This window comes from Maylandia zebra, linkage group LG4 (genome assembly GCF_041146795.1).
Source record: "Maylandia zebra isolate NMK-2024a linkage group LG4, Mzebra_GT3a, whole genome shotgun sequence".
Taxonomy (NCBI): Eukaryota; Metazoa; Chordata; class Actinopteri; order Cichliformes; family Cichlidae; genus Maylandia; species Maylandia zebra.
Genome location: NC_135170.1, coordinates 32,708,937 through 32,728,071, shown reverse-complemented (window position 1 = coordinate 32,728,071; position 19,135 = coordinate 32,708,937). Strand labels below are relative to the sequence as shown.

General features: G+C 45.9%; 1 protein-coding gene across 1 annotated transcript; it reads right to left on the bottom strand.

The window, feature by feature from the left end:
* Positions 1-15,267: 15,267 nt before the first annotated feature.
* Positions 15,268-18,514, bottom strand: sult3st1 (sulfotransferase family 3, cytosolic sulfotransferase 1). The gene is made up of 5 exons (XM_076882800.1): positions 18,441-18,514; positions 17,718-17,773; positions 15,746-15,840; positions 15,470-15,641; positions 15,268-15,388 (listed from the first exon to the last, which is right to left on the bottom strand). The coding sequence occupies exons 1-5, from the start codon at positions 18,512-18,514 to the stop codon at positions 15,279-15,281; spliced, it is 507 nt and encodes a 168-aa protein (XP_076738915.1). The 3' UTR covers positions 15,268-15,278.
* Between the last annotated feature and the right edge of the window lie 621 nt (positions 18,515-19,135).

Sequence of the window (19,135 nt, the reverse complement as noted above, 5' to 3'; positions counted from 1 at the left end):
CAGCGACGCGCCGAAGGGAGTCCCAATTCGAAGTGTACTCCAAATGCGATCGACAAATGCGGTTAATTTTCCCAAATTTGAAGAGTGGGTCCGGTGTAGACTTCGTGGTCCCGTGTATCCCAGTATTCCTGGGTGTGGATATTTCTTCAGGAAAGAAGGTGGAGCGGCCGAAGAGTAAACTTTCAAAAGTTAGTACTGAATATGATGTCACTTATTTATGTGCACAGCAAATTCTGGTCTTTGGAATAAACTCTCTGGGAGTTCAGATTAACTACATTTGAGTGTACATGCGTGACCATCGAATAAACTCTAGTGCAGAGTTAGAGTAACTCTTTTCCGGGAGTTGATTTTTCAACTCTTTATAGGAGTTAAAACTAAACTCTCATGGAGTAAAATTTCTACTACCATATAGAGTAAAATTTAACTCATAACTAGAGTTAAGTTTGATATTATTTATAGTGTTACTCATCAAATGAAAAAAGTTTTAGGTTTTAGGTGCAAATTACTACAAAAACACAATACTGATTATTATGAATGTATGAATTTTATTTATCAGAAATAACATATTCAAATATGAATCCTGCATGGATTAACATACATTCTGTGTAACAGTACTGTAATAGCATAACATCCACCATTATTGGCAGCTAAACAGTTGAGGTCAGATAGGCCTAACATTGGGCGAAAAGGAAAAAAAACAGAATTAAAGGAAAAAAAATGACTAAAGAATAAGCACTTCTTGTAATGCAGTGTTAATGTGAGGAAGACTGTAAAGTCTCCATCAAGCCAACAAATTAAGTAATGCAACTCTCTCACAGAACATAAAATTGTGAATCACACCCATATGACATTTGGGCATCAAAACATTTGAAATGTCTTACTTTCTCCCTTTCTAGGACCAGTATCTTCTTAGAAATGGTTTCATTTACCTGAAAAGCAGGACACTGATCATGGAAACACGTTTCATGGTTAACATAAATAACAAAAACAGCTATATATTTGTAGAGAGAGAGAGAGAGAGCAAGTCTTATTACACACTATAGTTGCAGAGCAAACTACATGAAATACTATATTAAATAATTTTTCTCTAATCTGTTTTATCTTCGTGTTTAAGCTTTTTCAAGTAATGGCAACTAAAGAGTCAAGTATAAGTCAATTAAGTACTGTTTGAAGTCCGGCATCACTTGTGTCACTGCTCTGACCGCTGGTGGTTGAGACAGACAATGTATCTGTTAGACGTGGAGAGGAGGGCTCTTCCACATGTTGCTTCAGGACAGTCAAATCTGAGGTTGACAAATAAAAATATTAGAATATAAGGTATATACAAACGTTAAATTAAACGTTAGTGTTAAAATTAAGAAATAGAAATAAACATTTTCATTGACAATGTGAAATGTGTACACTGTAAAATGTAATATTGTGTTTAATTAAAAATATTAAATAGGCTGAACTCAGTTTTTATCACTTTGTTATTAGAACTCTACATGCTACATGGGGGGCTACATGAATAGGATGAGGGACCTATGGATTCTTCGATACCCAACATCCACAATGACGGCGAAACAACTAGTAGCTCAGTGTTCCAACATTCGAAAGAAGGGACTGCTCTCACAGCTAGAGATTGATGAGGTACAACACAAATGCTACGGCAAGGAGGAGTCAGGACGCCAGGTCAGGGGGGAGATATCATCACCCACACCCGAGATTGGGTACATAGCCCCAAGTGCGATAGGAGAAGGATCGTTCAGTGCGAGAGGAACTGACCTGAAAAATAGGATCATGGCCAAGCTTGAAACCTGGATCCCCTGTAGCCGGTTACCAAGATTACGTGAAGTACCCTCAGAAGGTCTGCTAGATGATGTTAATGCAGCACTACGGACAATACCTACAACCACGATTACCGACACTAACAAGCTGATCTACAATACGGTAGCAGTGATCAGTGAAATGCTTGGCTACAAGTTGAACAGCCACAAGGGGCAGTACCCTCCATGGAGAAGGAGGCTAGAGGGCAAGATCAAAGTAGCACGGAGGGAGGTTAGCCAACTAACGGAGTTGCAGAAAGGTGCGACAAAGAAAGTGCATAAGAAATACAGCAAGCTGTCCATACCTGAGGCCTTGGAAACTGCCAAGCAAAGACTCACAGCCTTGGCCAGCCGCTTGAGGAGGTACACCAGAGAGATAGAAGGCAGGAGAATAAACCAGCTGGTCTCCACAGAACCAGCAAAGGTGTACTCTCAGTGGCAAGGGAACAATAATAATAAGAGAACAGCACCACCAAGGCTGGAGACGGAGCAATACTGGAAGAGCATATGGGAGAAGGACGCAACCCATAACGGCAATGCTCAGTGGCTAGTGGATCTGAGGGCAGACCACAGCGACCTCCCTGAACAGGGTCCAGTAACCATCACAGTGGCAGATATCCAAGAAAGGGTCTCCAGTATGAAGAGTTGGACAGCACCAGGGCCCGACATGGTTCACGCCTACTGGCTAAAGAAGCTGACTGCACTCCACGAGCGTCTGGCAGCACAAATGAACCAGCTGCTAGTTAACGAAAGACACCCGGAATGGCTAACTGAAGGCCGGACGGTCCTGATCCCCAAGGACCCCAAGAAGGGACCGGTCCCCTCCAACTACCGACCAATAACCTGCCTCAGTACTACATGGAAGCTCCTGTCAGGTATCATATCGGCTAAGATGAACAGGCACATGGGTCAATACATGAGCGGGACACAGAAAGGAATTGGCAAGAATACCAGAGGTGCAAAACACCAGCTACTGGTAGACAGAACAATCAGCCGAGACTGCAAGACCAGACTGACCAACCTGTGCACTGCCTGGATTGATTACAAGAAGGCCTATGACTCAATGCCCCACAGCTGGATACTGGAATGCCTAGAATTGTACAAGATCAATGGGACCCTAAGAGCCTTCATCAGGAACTCAATGGGGATGTGGCGTACAACACTAGAGGCCAACTCCAAGCCCATAGCACAAGTTACCATCAAGTGCGGGATCTACCAAGGAGATGCTCTGTCCCCACTGCTGTTCTGCATAGGCCTGAACCCCCTCAGTGAGATCATTAACAAGACTGGCTACGGATACCGACTACGGAACGGAGCAGTTGTCAGCCACCTCCTGTACATGGATGACATCAAGCTGTATGCCAAGAGTGAACGAGACATCGATTCACTGATCCACACTACCAGGCTATACAGCAATGACATTGGAATGTCGTTCGGACTGGAGAAGTGTAGTCGGATGGTAACAAAGAGAGGGAAGGTAGTCAGAACTGAGGGGATTGAACTACCAGAAGGCAACATTGCAGACATAGAGGACAGTTACAAGTACCTGGGGATCCCGCAGGCAAATGGGAACCATGAAGAGGCCGCTAGAAAGGCTGCAACCACCAAGTACCTGCAGAGGGTCAGGCAAGTCCTGAGGAGTCAGCTGAATGGTAAGAACAAGATCCGGGCCATCAACACATACGCCCTGCCCGTGATCAGATACCCTGCTGGGGTAATAAGCTGGCCAAAGGAGGAGATAGAAACCACTGACATAAAGACAAGAAAGCTCCTTACCATGCATGGAGGGTTTCACCCCAAGTCCAGCACCCTGAGGCTGTACGATAAGCGGAAGGAAGGGGGCCGGGGACTGGTGAGTGTCAGCACCACAGTCCAGGATGAGACAAGGAACATCCAAGAATACATTGGGAAGATGGCCCCAACTGACCGAGTGCTCAGTGAATACCTCAGGCAGCAGAAACCCAAGAAAGAGGAGGGAGACGAGGAACCATCATGGAAGGACAGGCCCCTGCACGGTATGTACCACCGGCAGATAGAGGAGGTGGCTGATATCCAGAAATCCTACCAGTGGCTGGACAAAGCTGGACTGAAAGACAGCACAGAGGCACTAATCATGGCAGCACAAGAACAAGCTCTGAGCACAAGATCCATAGAGGCTGGGGTCTATCACACCAGGCAAGACCCCAGGTGCAGGCTGTGTAAAGATGCCCCAGAGACAATCCAGCACATAACAGCAGGGTGCAAGATGCTAGCAGGCAAGGCATACATGGAACGCCATAACCAAGTGGCCAGCATAGTGTACAGGAACATCTGTGCTGAGTACAACCTGGAAGTCCCGAGGTCAAAATGGGAGATGCCCCCAAGGGTGGTGGAGAATGACCGAGCTAAGATCCTGTGGGACTTCCAGATACAGACGGACAAAATGGTGGTGGCTAACCAACCGGACATAGTGGTGGTAGACAAACAGAAGAAGGCGGCCGTAGTGATCGATGTAGCGGTTCCGAATGACAGCAATATCAGGAAGAAGGAACACGAGAAGCTGGAGAAATACCAAGGGCTCAGAGAAGAGCTCGAGAGGATGTGGAGGGTGAAGGTAACGGTGGTCCCCGTGGTAATCGGAGCACTAGGTGCGGTGACTCCCAAGCTAGGCGAGTGGCTCCAGCAGATCCCGGGAACAACATCGGAAATCTCTGTCCAGAAGAGCGCAGTCCTGGGAACAGCTAAGATACTGCGCAGGACCCTCAAGCTCCCAGGCCTCTGGTAGAGGACCCGAGCTTGAAGGATAAACCGCCCGCAGGGGCGTGCTGGGTGTTTTTATATATATATATATATATATATATATATACATAGGGAGTTGAAAACAATACTCCAGGAGTTAGCTGTGCTCGCGGACTCTATCAAGCCTTGACCTCCCGGTCAGCTATTGCGCTGGTGGATAACAGAGCTCTTCGAAAACGTGGAAGCACTTTTGCAAATATGTGATATTTTGATAAATTAAGTAGATATTTGAGCATTACACAGCTACATTCTCGGCTGAAAGTATCTTAAAAGGTTATTTTGTGACCCAGAAAGGGTAGTCTGGGGAAAAGGAGGATCGCATTTGTCGGCTGTGGCTGTCGGAACCTGTGCGTACTTGTAAGCGCGGCAATGGCGGAGGAGCGCGGCTAAAAAACGTATTACTTTTCCTGGGTCACAAAATAAACTTTTAAGATATTTTCAGGCGAGAATGTAGCTGTGTAAAGTTCAAATATCTGTTCGATTTATCAAGACATCACATATTTGCAAAAATGCGCTGAAGTTTTCAGAGACGTGTCAAATCTAGCCTTTATTTAACAACATAAGCAAACTCTATGTTACAATGATTGCACAGCCATTAAGGATCAAATCAGTTTCTAAAAAATGTTCTGTTTTTTCTCCCTCTGCTTGCTTCTTACTGTCTTTGAGGCGCGGGACCAGCACTCCTGCTGTTGGACAGAAAGACATCAACTCAGTGGTAAGTATTTTGGTTTTCCAATATATTAGCAACTGTCAGTGACATTTATATTAATCAGGCTGGACTTTAATCATACTTTAGAACAGCCTGTTTTACTTATTGTTTTTGTGCTTTGGTTTGGGGAAGTTGATTCTTTACTGATCTTTTCCTGTCTTCTGTTATTAGACTTGAGATATGACTGCACTATGCTGTTGCTGGTGACTCCAGTTAATTCTACAAGACATGCTGTGTAAGTAAACACACAACAACAGTTTGGTTTGCATTTCTTGAAAGATCACATCCCCCAAACTTAGTTTAGAGGGTCTACACTGTAAATAGTGAAGTCTGCAAGTTTTCTTTTGTTTTGTGCCCAAATCATTTTGCACATCATTAGAATGAAAGTTATTGGCCATGTTAGCATTGCCCTTTTTAAAATGATGCTTTCATGACATTATTGTATGTTGGGTGGTGGTCAGGGCTATCCAGACTGACAATTGGGACATTGAGTGTCACCTCTCCGGTGGGGAGGGAGCCTGAGATTGTCCAAATTGGAGTCTGTTTTATACCAAATGCAGAAAAAAATGTTTTAAGAAAGCAATTAAGTTCATGTTCCAAAAAATGTTGTTGTGTGTTGTGGTTGCAAGTGCTGTTGGCTCATGTTTGGTTCATTTTATGAGCGATAGAAGACAAGTATGCTCAAAGTGCTTTTTCGTAAACTTGTTAAGCAATTGAAGGGGAACAAATGGCTGCCATGAATCTCTGCTTCACTTAGGAGACCCAAACGTACAAAGAGCACCGCACCCACACAGTAATGATTTTTATTATGTATAATACTAAGATGATTGTTCAAAAGCTGGTGGAAGCTGGTCCTGCGCGGACCAACTGTGTGGGGTGATGGAGCACCTCTTCAACCTGAGCCTGAGGTTGGGAAGAGTCCCACAGCTCTGGAAAACCTCCTGTGTTGTACCAGTGCCAAACACTTCACGCCCCAAGGACCTCAACAGCTACAGGCCGGTGGCTCTGACATCCCACCTGATGAAGACCCTGGAGCGGTTGGTCCTGGCTCAGCTTCGGCGCCTAACAAGCTCATCACTGGACCCACTTCAGTTTGCCTACCAGCCTGGCATTGGAGCGGATGATGCCGTCATTCACCTCCTACATCGTTCCCTCGCTCACCTGGAGACCGCTGGAAGCACTGTGAGAATCATGTTCTTTGATTTCTCCAGTGCCTTCAACACTATTCTTCCCTCGGTTCTGAAGGACAAACTGGAGAACTCTGGAGTGGACCATCACCTCACTACCTGGATTTTGGACTACCTCACCGACCGACCACAGTATGTGAGGACTCAGGGCTGTGTGTCGGACAGGGTCGTCTGCAGTACGGGGGCCCCACAGGGAACGGTTCTGGCTCCGTTCCTCTTCACCATCTACACTGCAGACTTCTCCCACAATTCCACCCAGTGCTTCCTGCAGAAGTTCTCTGATGACTCTGCAATAGTCGGCCTCATCACTGATGGGGACGACAAGGAGTACAGAGGACTGACTCAAGACTTTGTGGACTGGTGCCAGCTGAACTACCTCCAGATCAACGCCAGTAAAACCAAGGAGCTGGTGGTAGACTTCCGCAGGCACAAGCATTCTCCACTGCAACCACTGAACATCCAGGGTATGGACATTGAGGCTGTGGACAGCTACAGGTACCTTGGTGTTCATCTGAACAACAGACTGGACTGGACTCATAACTCAGACGCCCTCTACAGGAAAGGGCAGAGCAGGTTGTACCTGCTGCGGAGACTCAGGTCGTTTGGGGTGGAGGGCCCACTCCTGAAGACCTTCTATGACTCTGTGGTGGCTTCTGCTATCTTTTATGGTGTGGTCTGCTGGGGCGGCAGCATCTCTGCTGGGGACAGGAAGAGACTGAACAGGGTGATCCGAAGGGCCAGCTCTGTTCTAGGATGCCCTCTGGACCCAGTGGAGGTGGTGAGTGACAGGAGAACGGCGGCTAAGCTGTCATCCCTGATGGACAACATCTCCCACCCCATGCAGCAGACTGTGACAGCACTGAGCAGCTCCTTCAGTGGGAGACTGCGGCACCCACGGTGTGGGACGGAGAGATTTCGCAGGTCTTTCCTCCCCACTGCTGTCAGACTCCATAATAAAGACTTTAACTGATCAAGCACACACATCCACACATGTGCAATAATACTAAGTGCAATAATCTTTTCTGGCATCGTTGTATTTTTACTCAGTTGTATATAGCATTCGTATTCTATTTTTATCTTATTGTATATTTTTATTCTATTTTATTCTACTGTATATAGTATATTATTTTATTCTATTCTGTACAGCTGTGTACTGTATTTATTCTTATTGTATTCTAATTTTTGCGTCATAACTTTTGCACTGTCCACTTCCTGCTGTGACAAAACAAATTTCCCACGTGTGGGACTAATAAAGGTTATCTTATCTTATCTTATCTGAAACCCGCAGCTCTCCTTAAATGGCTGAAGCACTTTGTGTCAGGGTCCTGGGACTGGGCGACCCAGGATCCCTGAGCAGTCATGTATTATATTATTATTATGATTATTATATGTATTTTGGTATTGCTGCTGCTCTCCTCCATGATTGTAGATGTGAGTGTGTGTGTGTTTATGTCTGCGGGGATGCTTGGAGGATGGAGCTCAGCCACCCGCAGGCCTGAGGGGTGTGGCCCTGCGGAAGGACTGGCCACACCCGAAGCCACACACCTGCCGCTGATCAGGGCTCGTCGGGGGAGCTACTTAGGAGAGTCTTGGAGCTCCCACCGACGCGGGATCATTGCATGAGACTCCACGTTAGTCTTCTGCTTAGTTAAAGTCTGAGTGTATGCCTACTGGAATTAAGTGTCTTGACGGCTCCCTCTGTCATTTTCCCCTCAGGAGGAGCGTGGAACATCGGAGGGCAGCAGGCACGGGGTGTGTGTGGACACACGGCAGTGGAGAACACGGAGCACGGACTTTTTGGGAAGACACGACACGGGAGTCACGGGAGAGCACGGGGATTTACTGTTATTGTTTCCATCACTGTAAATAAACGCACTGTTTATACACAGAGTACCGCGCCTGGGTCCTCCTTCCCCACTCCTTCCACGGTGTGCCATGCCGCACCGTGACAGAATGATCCCGCCACTTATGGACCCAGCGGTCTCCGAGGAGAGGCTCAGGAGGGAAATTATGGACAAAGTGTACCGCATGTGTGAATTATGGTGGGAGAAGCCTGCGGAAGGTTTGCGTCACGCCGTGGAGAGGCAGCTGCAGGAGATGCTTTTTAAATTCCCCTGGCTGGTGGACTCCCTTAATGCGGTGGTCCTGGACTTCCTACTTTCCACCCTCCACCTCCACTCTCCTCCTCAGGCTGCCCACCAGCTCGGACAGCTGGTGGATTCACTGCCTGAGACGCCGGCCCCGACGCCGACACGGAAACGACGTTCGCGCCGCCAGCGTTCCTCACCGCAGCTACATCCACAGACATCTCAACAGCCGGCTGTGGTGAGTCATATGGACAATTCATCGTCACTCACCTCAACTGTTTTCTCTGGGGCTATGTTTATACGGTCAGCTGCCCAGCCGGTAGCCAAAGCGCAGCCCGCGGCCCAGCTGGTCGCTGTACCCAGCTAGTAATCCAGCCGTCACCTGCTGAATCATCCCCCGCGACATCTACCTCACCGCTTACCGTTTCATCCTGTTCACCATCCACATCACCCACTCAGCCATCTTCTCCACCAGCAGCAGCCTCCATTCCACTACCCACTCCAGCGGCCTTGTCCGGAGAGAGCGACCTCACACGCGTCCAACGCCTGTTTGACTGGGTAACTCACACCACCAACACAAGGGCAAGAGTGGTGGGGTTAAACGCCATCGAGGCGATCCTGGAGGGGAATCCCTACCTTGGCCAGCTCAAGGGAGTTTCCGCCTGCCTTTGCACCCTGCGTAAAGCCCGGGGGGTAGTGCAAGCTCGGGAATCCGCAGACTTCGTCCAGCAGCAGCAGGAGCTCAGCGAGCCGGAGGAGCCCGCACCGCCAGCTGAGGAGCTCAGCGAGCCGGAGGAGCTCAGCATGCCCGAGCAGGAGCTCAGCGAGCCGGAGGAGCCCGCACCGCCAGCTGAGGAGCTCAGCGAGCCGGAGGAGCCCGCACCGCCAGCTGAGGAGCTCAGCGAGCCGGAGGAGCTCAGCATGCCCGAGCAGGAGCTCGGCGAGCCGGAGGAGCCCGCACCGCCAGCTGAGGAGCTCAGCGAGCCGGAGGAGCTCAGCATGCCCGAGCAGGAGCTCGGCGAGCCGGAGGAGCCCGCACCGCCAGCTGAGGAGCTCAGCGAGCCGGAGGAGCTCAGCATGCCCGAGCAGGAGCTCGGTGAGCCGGAGGAGCCCGCACCGCCAGCTGAGGAGCTCAGCGAGCCGGAGGAGCTCAGCTTGCCCGAGCAGGAGCTCGGCGAGCCGGAGGAGCCCGCACCGCCAGCTGAGGAGCTCAGCGAGCCGGAGGAGCTCAGCATGCCCGAGCAGGAGCTCAGCGAGCCGGAGGAGCCCGCACTGCCAGCTGAGGGGCTCAGCGAGCCGGAGGAGGAGCTCTCGCTGCCGGCCGAGGAGGAGCTCTCGCTGCCGGCCGAGGAGGAGCTCTCGCTGCCGGCCGAGGAGGAGCTCTCGCTGCCGGCCGAGGAGGAGCTCTCGCTGCCGGCCGAGGAGGAGCTCTCGCTGCCGGCCGAGGAGGGTCCCGCTCAGCCGGAGGTCAGCGGACCGGAGGGACCTCCACGTCTAGCGCGGCCTCCACGCCGTCCATGTCTGGTGCATCCACGTCAGCGATCGGCGCGTCATGGACCTGGTGCCACGCCTCGCTGTTGCTCACCGGAGCGGCGACGCCGCCACCGGACCCGTGGCAGGCCACCAGAACCGTTCCGCCGCCACCGGACCCATGGCAGGCCGCCGGAGGAGCAGCGCCGCCGCCACCGGACCCGTGGCAGACCACCGGTACCGTTCCGCCGCCACCGGACCCGTGGCAGGCCACCAGAACCGTTCCGCCGCCACCGGACCCGTGGCAGGCCCCCTGAACTGTTTTGCTGCTGCTGCCGGACCCGGGGCCGTCCGCCGGAGCTGCTACGTCGCCGCCGTTGGGCTCGAGGTAGGCCCCCTGAACTCTCTTGTTCTGTTGATGGGCCGCCTGTGACTGTTTGTGGCGTCTTTTCGTTTTCTTTTTGCACCGCTGCGGGATGCGCGGTCTGACTCTGAGACTGTGGACTGGGTCGGTTTGTTGTTTTGTTGTTTTTGCTTATTTTGGTTCTGGCCCTCCGTCCTGGTTCCCCCCGCCGCCCGCCCTGGGTTGGTTGTGCTGTTTTTTTGTTTTGGTTTTGGGGTCGTCGGGAGCCGACCCTTAGAGGGGGGGTACTGTCAGGGTCCTGGGACTGGGCGACCCAGGATCCCTGAGCAGTCATGTATTATATTGAGTGTCTCTGCGTCGCTTGCCTGTGATCTCCTTTTTGGTCACCTGACTTCCCCTCGGTGTGGTGGAGATCATTTGCGGGTTATTCTTCTGAAGCCTCCATCGCGGCTGGTCGTAGCTATAGAAGCCTCCTCTGAGCTATTCTGCTTACGTTCTGTGACCCGGCTTACTTGGTACGTAATCAACTTTTGTTACGCTCTCTGCCTTCTATTGTTCTTTTATAGTAATTATTTATTATGTTTCGCAGGAAGTGTGGGCCTTAGTTTTGCGCCAAGCTACGCGAACTGAAGTGCTGCTGTTTTGCCTTGCTGTGCTTTTACCGTCTGTTCCCGTTGTGAGAATTCTTTCCCTGCTGCTGTCAGCTTTTACAGTGGACGTCGGCGTGGACAACGGCCATATGCATGCCGGTTATCGGAGTCAGCTGGCGTGCATATTGATTGACTGTTAACTTATCGTCGTGTGGACGGCAAGTTGGAGCAGTACGGCGATTCCGTTTGCTCCAGATTTTAGAGTTTTATTCAGATTGTATGTTGTTTTATTGCTTTTTGATTTGTAGTTTGGATTCTCTGTTACACCACTGGTGGGAGGCCCTTTTTCTAGCTGTGGATCACCAGTGTGGTCCTGCAGTTGGGTTATCCCCCGGTGCTACACATTAGTTTGTTGTAATATATTAACATTTTCTTTGTTTCTTTTATTCAGATGCGGAGTGCCGACGTGGAGGAGACTAGGGTGCCTTGGTGGTGGGATCCCTTGAGTGTACACACCTGCCTTGTCTAGTTTATTAGTGTGAGTGTGTGATAGTGTGTTGCACTTGTGTTTTGGTGTGTTTTCTTTCTTTAGTTGTGTGTGGCATCCCTGCCCCTCCACTGGTAAGCCTCAGCTCTGAATACCTTTTTAAGCATATTTGTATTTGAATATTTATGATTATGCAGGGCTCTAGAGTGCGACCAATTTGGTCGCAAATGCGACCAAATTTTTCAGTGGTGCGACTAAAAATAAATATTTGGTCGCACAGGTGCGACCAACTGTTCCGGTAACAAAAAAAAAAAATCTCTGTAACTCTCCGTGTGGTCAACAACAGACACACATTATGCCCCTATCGTGGACTAAACCAATCAGAGATAGTCAGGGGCGGGACCTCTCTGATTGGCCGTGGTCCAGTTGAAAGTGCAGGTGGAAGAGAGAGGTGAGTAGCTTGAATAAAGCGATATCAATTCATTAACGGATTCCACACAAAGACCTAAACACGGAGCGGACCCAACACATCAGAATCAGCTTCGTCTTTCTCGGCTTTCTCACCCGACGGCCTGAACACGGACACGCTGTCGGAGCTTAGCGATTCTTCGGGTCCGCGCTGTGTTTACGTCTTTTTGCGCTGATTCTGAGCTGCAGGTTTTGTCTCTCTCCAACCAAAATTCACCGAGCCTGCAGCAAAAGAAGCAGCAAACTGCGCTTCACATTTGATCAATGTCGTCATGAATTCCCTCTGACTTTTGCTGTTTTGCTTCCACCACGATAAAAATCACACTTCCTGCACAGCTCTCTCTCTCTCTGTACTTCAGGAACAGTTTCCCGTCTCAAATCTGTTTTCTGCATTATTCATTCGCTTATTACCCACCAGTCTAGCGTTGTTTACAGCGCTTTTTCTTTTTTCACTTAAATGACCTCGGACAAAGCCTAATTTCTGCTGTTCAATACTGAAGAAATTTAAATTTCTTAAAATTATGCAAAATTGCAGAATATTTAAGGTTATCTGCTATAAAAAGCCAGACCAGGAAAACCTCCTTCATGTTTTCCTGTGTTTTATTCTCAGTTACTTTCACACAAAGGCATCTGCTGTGATTTTCACAATTCTGATGAAGTCTCATGTGTATCAGTACTGATAAATGATCAGAATTATAATATTTCTGACTGTCTGAGGCTAAATTGAATCAAATCAGGACTTTGAGAACCGGAATTGAATGGATTATAGAAATCAGTGATGATACTCAGCCCTAGTGAGCAGCCTAGGCCTGAGAGAAGTGGATGTACTGTAGCTGTGGGTAATAAGAAAAGATGAAAAGAACTATTGATAACTTTTTTGTTAAGTTAAGGCCTGATCTGTCTGAAATTCATAGCCAGTGCTCTGACACGGTGCCATCAATATTTGAATGCTGAAAAAGCACAGTGTATCCAGAAAACACATTATATGCTGCAGTAAATGCACTGCCCAAGTGTCCCCTCTCCCCACGGCCTTTCAGCAGCAGACAGCAGCAAACAGGTCGTCAGAGGAGGCCAAGATGATGATTAAGTTTTTAACATTTTCTACAATATTGACAAAGCACTTTAAGCACAAGTTTGTTAGTTAATAATTTAGAAATTAATATTGTCTGTATGGACTTCCCCCCCCCCCAAAGAAAGTGTACATGTAAAACTGCGGTGTTAAGCGATGCGGTTGAAAAATTTGAGTGCGCCTAACTTTTGTGCCGGTACGCCTAAATTTTTAAAGTTAGGCGTACCGGTGCGCCCATGTCAAAAAGTTAGTCTAGAGCCCTGTTATGTTTTTATTCGGTGTTTTAAATAATTACCAATAAATTGTCAATTTGTTTATTATTGAACCTCGTCTCTGGATTGAGTATAGCGAACCTAAGTGCCTTTTTGGTGATTTAGTGTCATTTCCAGTATTCTCTGGGTGAAATTCCCAGGGTGGCGTTGTCGTTCTTTAAAACTGAAGAGTATTTACTTTATATCCCAACCTCGTCTCGCCACAATTGCATGAGACTCCACGTTAGTCTTCTGCTTAGTTAAAGTCTGAGTGTATGCCTACTGGAATTAAGTGTCTTGACGGCTCCCTCTGTCATTTTCCCCTCAGGAGGAGCGTGGAACATCGGAGGGCAGCAGGCACGGGGTGTGTGTGGACACACGGCAGTGGAGAACACGGAGCACGGACTTTTTGGGAAGACACGACACGGGAGTCACGGGAGAGCACGGGGATTTACTGTTATTGTTTCCATCACTGTAAATAAACGCACTGTTTATACACAGAGTACCGCGCCTGGGTCCTCCTTCCCCACTCCTTCCACGGTGTGCCATGCCGCACCGTGACACTTTGCCTCACGTTGCTTCTTCTGCAGCTTTCTGGGCATCTTCTTATGTGGAGACGCCACGTCACCCATCACTATGGCAAACACTTCTTGTCCTACGTCAGGCATTGCAGTGCATTCCATAACGCTTAGCATTTAGGCCAGTTCAGTCTTTGTTTTTTCACACCAGAGAATTTCACTTCTCACTCCTCTTATATGAATCAGCTTGGAAAAACTACAGCACATGTGAAAGAGGAACACTGAACGCTGTTTGTATTGGATAACTGGTTCTACAACCTGAGCTATGGCAGGCTGTGACAAAATAAGCTCCTTATATGATAGTGTTTGGTTCTCTAACAGCTCAAAACACACTTTGGAGACGTGCACTTTGAATTTTCATGCACAGTAACTCTTTTTTTGAATATAACATGTTGAATTAGGTCACGCAATCTTTAAGTGTTTTATTCTGCATTTAAATAATAATATGTAGAATGAGTTCTTACAGGTCTGTTGGATTTATGAAGGCCCTCCTCATTTTCTTCAGCTCTATAAGCATGTAACAATGATATCAAGTGCACCTTAGGTTTGTGTTTGGTATCAAGCGGGTGTGTTATGCTGCACGAAAATTAATTTGAAGACTTGGACAAACAACTTGGATGTAAAAGTTGGCTATTCTCAAATTAGATTTGTTTTGTTTTTTTATTATTATTTTTTAATAGTCTATTATCTTGCATAAATCATGTGTTAAGAACCTGTATTGTACATATTAATTACATGATATTCAGTGGATGCTGTTTGCAGGTCTGAGGTTTGATTCTGTATCAGATCAAATAAAGGAAGAATGTCACGTCTTTAACCAAAATTACACTGCAATTGCACAATTTCTTCTTGTAATGTTTTGTTTCTTACCAAAAAAGAATCCTTTCCTTTGGATTCTTCTACACAAATAAATGAGATACTTCTGTCTTAAATGTTGACTCATGGGAGGAGAAATCACTTGTGGGTAAACCAAAAGTCAGACTGTCTTCATGGCAAAAGTACATTTATGTAAAGAAATTTCTTATATTTGAAGGTCAAGGCTACATTCAAAAGCAGTGTGATTCAAAAACACAATTAACAGTTAGTGACTATTCAGAAATTATGAGAATACAAAGCGCACTGTACTGGTTTCAGGCATGTCAGATATGTTGACTGATAAACATTTTATTAATGAACATTATTGATTTCTGGAATCATGATCTACATGACATGAATTCATCTTGGGTGAGCAAACATTAATCTTTTGTTGATGTTGTTTTTTTATTATTATTTAAATAGCAGATCTTTTTTTAGATTATTGATGTAGCCACGTACACTGCTGCTACGGTTCAATAAAATCAGTTTGTGCTGAAGAAACCCTGCGTCTAATTACCTCATATCATGACAGAAATCAATGCTTTTAAAGCTCCTGGGAGACCCTGAAGAGCTGCTCTGCTTATTCCCAGATGGACCTCAAAGGCAAATCACCAAGTTTCTCCTGAAGGACTTGATCCACTCTTTCACTCTGTGCAACAGTCAGTGTGTTCTTCCAGTCTCCAATCTGACCTGTAATAAAGACAAAAACACAACACCTGAAACCCTGATATAACATTTTTCTGCACAGCAGCTGCAGGTCTGTTATGTTACCTTTGCGCAGGAATTTTCCACTGAACTTCTCTGGTGGAATGTGCTCATAGTTTGCTTTCGAGTCCTTCTTCATTTTCTCAAACTTAGCTTTTTCCACAACTTGACTGATGGCGGCTTCAGTCAGGTTTTTCCCTAAGAAGTTGCAGATCTTCCTCACTGATCCTTTCAGGTCCTGAAAGAAAAGCAGGAACGCAACAGAAAAAGAACCTTAAACTCTGCCAGATATTTTATTTGCTTTTCCTTAGGAACAACAAAAAATGCGAAGAAACATCTTACCAAAATCATTTCCTCGTAGGTCAGGAAGAGGATGTTGTACTGGTCTCTGTTTAAATACCACTCCCTGACGTGGTCAAACCAGGATGACGCAAAAACTGTGTAGTGGCATAATGCATCCAGTCATTTGGCATTGTCATTTAATTGAGTTCACATACAACCCTCATGTCAGAGGAGGAGCTCAAGTGTAAGCTCTGTAGTTACCTACAGCATGACTGCAGGCATGATCAGTCCCCCATGCTAATCATGCAGTGGTAGTGTGCCTCCGAATGTAGTACAGATTTTGTCAATGTGCTCAATCCACACATCACACACACACACACACACAAAACTGGAGTCGGTGCTAAATACTACACAGCAAATTCAAAAGTTTTAAATGTTTTGGTGTTAATAGTCTTCTTGCAAAAGTAGAGTTAATTTTACTCTAAGCAGAGTCACATTCTTTTAATGTAACTCTGAGGTGTAAAATGATAGTAGTTAAAATCGAGTGTTAAAAATGAGTGTTTCTCTGTCAAATCTGGAGGTGTTACAATGGAAACACTAACTCTTGACCTCTTAACTCTGAACTCCTACAGGGGCTACGACACCAATAAAGTAAATTCACAGACTCCGCCCCCAGCACGGCTCCAATCGAAGCTGAAGTGAAGCCGTTTCAGAACATTTTGCTCTACATATTTGAGTTGTTTGCCATGCTTGGGTAAGTCATTTTTTCAAAGATTGTTTCAATTATTATTATTAGCTTTTACTTCTGTGGCTCTTTGGAGTTGAGACAAAGCTGTGTGAAAGGCATTAGCCATGTTGCTCGGTGATAGCATAATATTCTGTTTTAGCTAGCTGAAAGGTATTGTTTGCGGGCAAATACCACAGCCTTGAAAAAAGCTTGCATGTGAATTTTCAGTCAAACTTTTGGTCAAATACACCTAAAACAATGTCTAGAATGTGAAATGTTGGTATAATGGTGCTACTTGAAGCCTGAAAACGATCGCACATATAAAAAACAAACAAACGAGCAAACAGCAGTAGCTGACGTCCTGACTGGATTCTACGTTAGCATAGATCCCTCCAGAGTTTTGTGCACACGGTTTAGGTAAAAATGAAAAAGGTTGAGGTTTTACATTTAGTTCAGTATTACCTGTTGCCTGTGTCCTTGTCTTTTGGGAAAATACTTTACACAAGTAATGGCTCAAAGAGGATTCCTTTTTTTTTTTACTGTGCTGCAATTATTTACTGGATTATTTGGGCCATTAATTAGTGTCAACTAATTTTTATTCGATCTCCGCACAGGATATGCTTGTGAAGATGGAATATGGGGGAGAGCAGAAGTGCGTTGAAGTTCCACAAAGGGATGAATGAAGGACAAGCATATTGTATTGAAGAAATAAGTGATGAGAATGCTGTTATTTGCATTTACCAGCTCACCTATGTCAGACCTTTTGATAAACAAAATTCTAATGAAAGTGAGAACATGTATACTGTTACATCTTTCAGAAAATGTTTTGAAATTGTGGTGCACAGTTCAGAATAAATGTTTTTCAAAAACCATTGCGTCTTTTTAGTAAATGTTTATTTCCAAAAGAAATTTCTAGAAGTTCAGAACAGTAAAATTCCCGCTTTTTAGAATTAATTAGAAGATAAATCTTACATAGTTAAACTAAAATACTCTTTGAGAGTTAATATATAAACTCTTAACACCAAGTGTTAAATTATCAACTCCAGACAGATTTGGTGTTTAACACTAAATCAGAGTTAACGTACCAACTCTCCAAAAAGAGTTAAATTAACACTCTCTGGTGTGGACCCATATAGACACTTTAATAGTGTTGAAATCAAATCCGACAGTGTTAATTTGGACATGCTGGATTTGCTGTGTAGCACAGCACCACAAAATCACTGGGTACTAAATCAGGCCCTCTAACAGAGGGTCCACACATAATGATGAATCAATTACTGATTACTATAAAGTGAGGAAACTTACCGTTTCCTGTTATGTACCACTCAAAAAACTGGTGAAAGCTCTCGGGAGTTTTCCAGCTTTGACACCACGTTGTCCTTTGGATTCCTCATCAAATACACGATCTGATATATATATTTTTTAAAAATCGGAATATTAACAGTTTGTTACTTAAATGTAAAAATTGTAAAAGTCATTAATTAAAAAAAAACAATTTAAAATTTAGGGTCAAAATTTGATTTCAAATAATATCTTTTAAAATATGTTTTAAAGCCTGTACATTTTTATAGCTCTTTTTCTCCTATTTCTACTTGATTTGATGAACCTCTTAGGCTACGTTCACACTGAAGGTCTTAATGCTCAATTCCAATTTTTTGATCAAATCTGATTTTTGTGTCTGCTTGTTCACACTACAAATAAAATGTGACAGCAAATGCGCTCTAGTGTGAACCCTCAAAGTGGCCTGAATGCGCAAAAGAAGACATCACACACAACGCGCTCTGTTTAGACCCAGACCAAACAGTATTGTTTGACTGATGGTCCTTAATATAAAGACTTGTTTCTGACTTTACGTTTCCCAATTTTGCTTTAAGTTATAAAGTTATTTTGTTATTTACAAATGGCCTAATAATGATCCTTATTGCTGTTTTAGAGAGGAGCGATGCTTCAAAGGATAGGGATAGTTGCAGATTTCTGTCAGAATCTGCAGATTATACAGTACAAATAAAATGTTCACGTTTCTCCAACGTTGTATTCCCAATAGTTTCACTGGATGGCCAGGAAGCGTTCACAATGTCTTCTTGGGCGCTGATAATTGGCATCTGTCTTGTGTCAGTGACGTAAAAGACAGATTTAATGCGACATGACCATTCAAACAGAAGTCGGTTTCTAAAACATCAGATATGTATCGGATTCACTACCGCATACGAAAGTAGCTTAGGTCGGATTTGAAAATATCGGACTTCTGCTGTTCAAACTGTCATACCATGAACGGATATGGGTCGCATATGGTCAAAAAAGTCAGATTTGATGCGCTTTCGCCTGCAGTGTGAACGTAGCCTTACTCTGCAATGACCTCATTGTACGAAAGGAAAAGGACAAAAAAAAATATACTGAAATAAAAACACAGAATTGCCAGTCTTGGTAGACGGAGATTGGTCTGCAGCCTGGCTCACACTGCACCCGACCCCTACGGGGAATCCTGCGGGTGGTGGGCCTGCAGGAAGATGGGCCCATGTCCCTTTTTCAGGCTGTGCCCGGCTGGGCCCCATGGACTAAGGCCCGGCCACCAGACGCTTGTCCTCAGGCACCCTCCCCAGGGCCTGGCTCCAGGGCGGGGCCCCGGTAACCCTATCCCGCACTGCAAAAATGGCTAGTCTATATTTAGGAAAAAAATACTACATTTGATACAAAAAGCACTGAAAACAAGTGAAATTATCTGT